Consider the following 6,148-nt stretch of genomic DNA (forward strand, 5'->3'; position numbering starts at 1 on the left):
TCACGAAGTTGGATTTTATATTGAAATCGATGCCATTGAGTGGCATGATTTTCAACGTGAAACCCAATTTCACGGAGTTGTGGTGGCATGAATCGATTTTTCCCTTATAGAAACTAGTTTGGTTGGCACGCCATGCGCGCCTATACCAAAATGTTGATTAAATAATAGTAGAAAAATATTATTTGTTACTATGCTCAAAGAAATGTGATATCGTATTGAATCAAATCTAAAAATTACAGTAAATCAACATAGTAGTTCAGAGTCTAAGAGCGTACCAATCCAAAACAGCATCGAGGTATAGACATTTTTTAGTTTTTTTTGTGTGTTAGTAAGTATATTAAATGGATTTATAAAAAAATTTAATGGATTGGTTTTGGTAGAAAAAAAAAGATAAAATTAGCAATGAATGGATTATTGAATTAGTGAAAGCAAAATCCAATAAGTAGTAGGGCTATCGCATGTAAAAGTAGTATAAGAAATCTTGTTATTACTTTTACATATAAAAACTAAGGTTAAAAAAACGCTAAATGCTGAGCGAACGCTAGCCGATGGTTTAGAGTTTTAGTAGTTTAAACGAGATTAAACCCGATTAAACTTTTTTTTATTTTTTTTTATTTTTGTGATACTGAGAGCAAAATCAGTAGTAATACTAATAACACAACTTGAAGTAATAATAGTGACCATACCTCTTGCTGCACACTTGTTTTTGATATCCCTTCTTTTCCTCCTGGGTTTCTTGCATTCAACAACAGCTAACAATCAAAAGGAGACAAATTAATTTTGACATCCCTTCCTTTCCTCCTGGGTTTCTTGCATTCAACAACAGCTAACAATCAAAAGGAGACAAGTTAATAATCTGTAAACAGAAAAATCAAATAACTACATGTACAGCCAAGCTTCCAAACAACAGAGCAGCAGCACAACTGCACAAGGCAAAATATGACAAGAAAAATATACGCACAATAGTCACAGTTCACATGCCTTAATGGCCCACAAATAGCACATAGCAGTACAACACACAATAATGGTCTTATCTTATGGTTCATACACAAATTAAACATAAGTAGACAAGTAGATAATGATATTTAGATAACTTGGCAGCATGCTGCCATCATGAAATCTGCTCAGTCCGCAAATGTAGTGCAATTCAGAATTGCTTTTTCATCATGATCATCCTCATAGGCAATGTCATCATCTTGATAATCAAGATCTTCGGATTCAGATTCCCACTCTTCTTCATACACCTCTCTAGCCACTCTTGCACTCCTTCGAGGTTGAAGCTGTTCATTAGTTCCCATTGCAACTCCAATGACACTCCATGGTATCCTTGTCTCTGGCATTTCTCCCTCATCTTCCTCATCCCTAAAGACAGCCAATGCATGAGCATCCCCTCCCTCAAAGAAAAATCCTTGAGCTTCGGAAGCATCACTACTTAGGAGCACTTCATAGTTACTCTTTCTTTTAATTTTCTCCTTCTTGAACATCAATTTATTATTGAATTGGATGAAGACTAGAGAGTTGAGACGCTCTGTTGTCAGCCTATTCCTTCTCTTTGTATGATGCTGTACAAGTACATTATAAATTAGAATTCCAACATCAACACATGTACATTACATTGGAAATAGAGTGCAAACTGACCTGTTCAAATGTACACCAATTCCTTTCACATCCAGATGCACTAGAGGTCAGTGAGAGGATTCTAATGGCCATATATTGCAAATTTGGTGCTCCACCTCCATAAAGCCTCCACCAAGATGCTACAAAATGAAGTGAAATGTCTCAAACATGTGCAAAATTGATTGCAGAAAATTTTGGACAGAATTAATTGCAGAGACAAATCTGGACAGAATTAATTGCAAAGACAAATCTGGACAGAATTGATGCATTAGCTTACCCGGATTGAAATCGAAGCGTTCGCAGGTCTTTGCCATCTTCTTTGAGAAGTTTCCTTGTCTCTTTTGGAATATTTCAAGTCCACATTAACAGCCCCATGTTGTTTATCACCATCGTCATGATAAAAGGTCTCCACACATTTCATGAATTTTTCCACTACAGTTGAATCAGAGAAGATTGCTGGATTGTTGTAACTATAGTATGGATTCAGCAAATATGCAGCCACATGCAATGGTCAATCAAGCCTATTTTTCATTTTCTTGTCAACAATGGCCATCACATCTCTGTAGTTCTTTTCCACATTTCCAAATAATTCCATGATCTCTTTCTTTGCCTTGAGAAGTTCTCCGTAGACATACCCATAGATAGTTTCACATCCCCATCCACCAAACGTAAAACTTTCACCAAGGGCTCAAAGATCTTCAAACAAAGGGACACATTTCTCCAAAATTGTATGTTCAACACCGTGGCTGTAGCATCCTTGCCTTTTTTGGTCTTCACTTCAGGTATGTCTTCCCACTTGGAATCAACCACCATCTTCCTTAGACAATCCTTCTTCTCCATCATACTTTGCATTGTCAGATAGGCTGTAGCAAATCTGGTTACCCCTGGCCTTATGATTTCTCTCTTCAAGGTGAAGGACCTCAAACATGCTAAAGTTCGGTGGTGACCATACACAAAGATAGTGAATGATTTTACTTGATCAATCGTCTTCTTGAATTTTGCAAGGTTGCCAATACCTTGCAGCATAAGATTGATGGTATGAGTTGCACAAGAACTCCAAAATATGTTTGGCCTCTTAGCTTGTAGCAAAGCCTTAGCTCCCATGTTGTTAGAGGCATTGTCTGTCACAATTTGCACCACATTTTCAGCAGCTACATCCTCAATTGCCTTGTCAACGAGCTCATATATAACTCCACTAGTGTGTGACACATCTGACATCTTCTTTGATTTGATAAAAGTTGTGCCCTCACTTGTATTTGTGCACAGGTTCATAATACTCCTTCTCTTCATATCTGTCCAAACATCAGTCATGATGGAGCAGCCATGCTTAATCTTCTCATCTTCACGGTCTTGTAGCAAGCTCTTGGTTCTTGCGTGCTCCTCTTCCAACAATCTGCCTCGAAGATCATATTGAGTTGGAGGTTGGAAACCAGGACCAAATTGACCAATAGCTTCAACCATTTCTTTGAACTCATCATTGTCACAAGCATTGAATGGAATAGCTGCAAAAAAATTGGTGCAGAAAATTAAAATTCCAGCAGCTAATAATCGAGTAAATATGAAGGCTGCAGCAATAATGATTTCTTAAGTGCAGAACATACCATGTGTATAGACCCATTTAGCAACATATTGCTGCACTTGGTGTGTTCTCTCTTTCCAAAGTGCTTCATTTATGTTTTGTTGCCTCTTAGCTTCAGCACTGCTTAACTTGGGATCAATGGGACGTGTAAATTTGTCCATGGGCCCTAGCTTCTTGGGCGTGCTTGAGCTTCCAACAATTGACTCAACTTCGACCACTTCTTCCTCTTCACCGGTAGCAATCTGCACATTCTCCCTAACTTCTCTATCATGTTGCTGCTGATCTTTCTTCTTCTTTGCTATTTCATCAAGATTCTTAATGCACTTCTCCTTAACTTCCTCAGGAACTTTTGGACACTTCACAATAGATGTGCCCTTATGAGCAAGATGTTGCTTAAGCCGATTAATTCTTGCTGAGGTCTCTTGTCCACAAAAAAGACACTTACTTTGTTCTTGTCATTGGGATCACAGAGACGCGCCCACTCCCAGCCTATATCAGAGGACTTTCTCTTCAGATGGTTGACAACCTCAGTGGCTTCAGTACCACCACCAGCAGCAGGTGCAGCATCGGACGTCGACATCCTAATCCCAACCCAAGAACAAGAGTAACATTTAGAACAATCACATAAATTCAGACAACATTCAGGCATACAGATACATATATCAGAGCAATCACATCAAAGCAATCACAAATCAGGCATTTAGAGACTTATTCAAGGCAGGGCTAAGGCAAACACATACACATACATGCAGATTCATTATTCAATATTCACTTATCCTGTCATCCAGAGCAGGGGAGAGGAGCAGGGGAGAGAAGCAGGGGGCGGAGAAGTGAGCGGGAGGAAGGAGCAGTGAGCAGGGGAGGGCACTGACCTTGGGGGCTTGGGGCGGCTGCAGGGAGGAGCAGTGACGGGAGGCGGACGGGTCCCTGCAGGGAGGCAGACGGGTCCCTGCAGGGAGGCTGACGGGAAGCCGACGGGTCCCCTACAGGAGGCGGACGCGCGACGGGTCCCCTGCAGGGAGGCGGAGCTGCAGAGTCGGCGGCGGACAGGGGCCCTGCAGGCCGTAGGGAGGAGCAGCGGGAGGCGCGGTGGCTGGCGACGCCGGAGGCGGAGGCGCGACGCGAGTCGCGGAACCTTGGAGGCAGATGCGCGACTGATTGTGTCGCTCAGACTATCTTGGGCCCGCCTTCTAATTCCTGCGCCGGCAACTCCTTTCCCGCGCCATTCTTTCCTTCCTCCCGCTCACGCGCCACCCGCTGTCCCGCGCTCGCGTTTTCCCGCGCTCGCGTTTCCACCGTGCATAGCGTTTTTTGACTGATTCCACGTGGTTTAAACGCTGCCGCGAGTTTAAACGAGCGTCTAAACGCGCCCAACGTTTTTTTCAACGTTTACCCCATAAACGCAACGCTACCCCACCGTTCAGTGTTTAATCTTGATTAAACGACGTTTAATTATGTTTTTTGAACCTTGATAAAAACTAATTAAATATATTTTATTTGTGGGTCCTATCTGAATACTATGTTGGTGCAATCTGAATAGCACGTGGGCCCCATATGGGTCCTACCTAAATAGTACGATCCCATATGGATCCTGCATGAACAGTATGTGTAGGAATTCAATTGGTTTATGTTAGTAGTATAGTTGATAGATTGGCTTACAGTAATTATTGGTTTTGGTAGGAAAAAATGATAAGATTAGCAATGAATGAATGGTTCAATTATATTTTGCGAGTTTACGAAGTGAAAGCGAATTCCAAAAAGCAGTAGGGTTGCCACATGTGAACATAGTATACAAAATATTTTTTATCTATCAAAAGTAAATAAATATATTTTATATTTTCAAGTAATGGAAAGAATATTTTTAAAAGATAAAGAGACCCATCCAATAAAACTGTGGGTCCCACCGAATAATGTGTGCGGGTCCCAATTGAATAATGCGTGGGTCCCACATGGACCCCACCTAAATAGTACGTGGGTCCCACCTAAAAGTATGTGGGTCCCATGTGGGCCCCGCCTAAAGAGTACATGGGTCCCTCATGAACAGTACAAGGGGCCCACGTGGGGCCAAAGCTCATGAGGTTGCGTCAATTCTTGACGTGGGCCCCGCCTGAAGAGTATCCGGCTATACGCCGCTGCCGGCCACCACACGGCCACGCTTTGCTGGCTGTGTTTAGATTCGTAAAATGGTGGGAAAAAGAGTCACATCGGACACTGTAGCATACTGTAGCATTTTTCGTTTGTTTGTGGTAATTATTGTCCTATCTTGACCTAACTAGCCTCAAAAGATTCTTCTCGTCGTGTACATCAAAACTATACAATTAGTTTTTTTTATTTATCTACATTTAATGCTTCATGCATGAGGTAAAAAATTTGATGTGATAGGTGAATAGTGAAGTATGGAGAGAGAAATTTTGAATCTAAACACAGCCCCTATTGCGTGCCCCGGCAGCCCAGTCCGCGCGCCCCCAACTTCCGCTTGCCTTGCCAACTGCCATCTGCCGCCGGGACATCTTTTACCCCAACGGTGTGCGCGTGCATCGACGCGAGCGGGCGCGATGCGTAGCCCGTAGGAGACGCAGGCAGCCGGCGGCGTTTGCCCGATCGGGTCGAGCGCCGTCTCCGGCCGGGTGGTTCAGGCCGGTTGCCGAGCTCGGAAGGAAGGCGGCGGCGGGGGCCGCGCGTGCGTCACCGGTGGGAGTCGTGGGAGGGTGGGCCGTGGGTTGGTTTGGTTGCGTCTGGTCGTGGGCGCGCGGGGGGCCCGGCGTACGTGGTGTGGTTTGCAAGCCAAGCCAAAGCCAAAGCCCAGGGCGTGCGCGCGTTGGTTCGACGACGAGACGCGGGAACCGTCTCCGCGGACGACGACGAGACGCGGACGACCGGCTGCGCAGTCGCGTCCGGCACAAGCTAGCAGCAGAGCAAGCACGCAGATCGGCAGAGAGACAGGTGCCACTG

At 43.9% G+C, this 6,148-nt stretch overlaps 2 protein-coding genes across 2 annotated transcripts; both read right to left on the reverse strand.

Annotated features, from left to right (window-relative positions):
- Nucleotides 1–1,054: 1,054 nt before the first annotated feature.
- LOC120671555 lies at nucleotides 1,055–2,005 on the reverse strand. Its single transcript, XM_039951929.1, has 3 exons — nucleotides 1,895–2,005; nucleotides 1,639–1,757; nucleotides 1,055–1,562 (listed from the first exon to the last, which is right to left on the reverse strand). The coding sequence occupies exons 1-3, from the start codon at nucleotides 1,929–1,931 to the stop codon at nucleotides 1,125–1,127; spliced, it is 594 nt and encodes a 197-aa protein (XP_039807863.1). The 5' UTR covers nucleotides 1,932–2,005; the 3' UTR covers nucleotides 1,055–1,124.
- Nucleotides 2,006–2,169: 164 nt separating this feature from the next.
- LOC120669450 lies at nucleotides 2,170–3,776 on the reverse strand. Its single transcript, XM_039949198.1, has 3 exons — nucleotides 3,642–3,776; nucleotides 3,219–3,552; nucleotides 2,170–3,119 (listed from the first exon to the last, which is right to left on the reverse strand). The coding sequence occupies exons 1-3, from the start codon at nucleotides 3,774–3,776 to the stop codon at nucleotides 2,170–2,172; spliced, it is 1,419 nt and encodes a 472-aa protein (XP_039805132.1).
- Nucleotides 3,777–6,148: the final 2,372 nt, after the last annotated feature.

Source organism: Panicum virgatum, chromosome 4N, assembly GCF_016808335.1.
Source record: "Panicum virgatum strain AP13 chromosome 4N, P.virgatum_v5, whole genome shotgun sequence".
NCBI lineage: Eukaryota > Viridiplantae > Streptophyta > Magnoliopsida > Poales > Poaceae > Panicum > Panicum virgatum.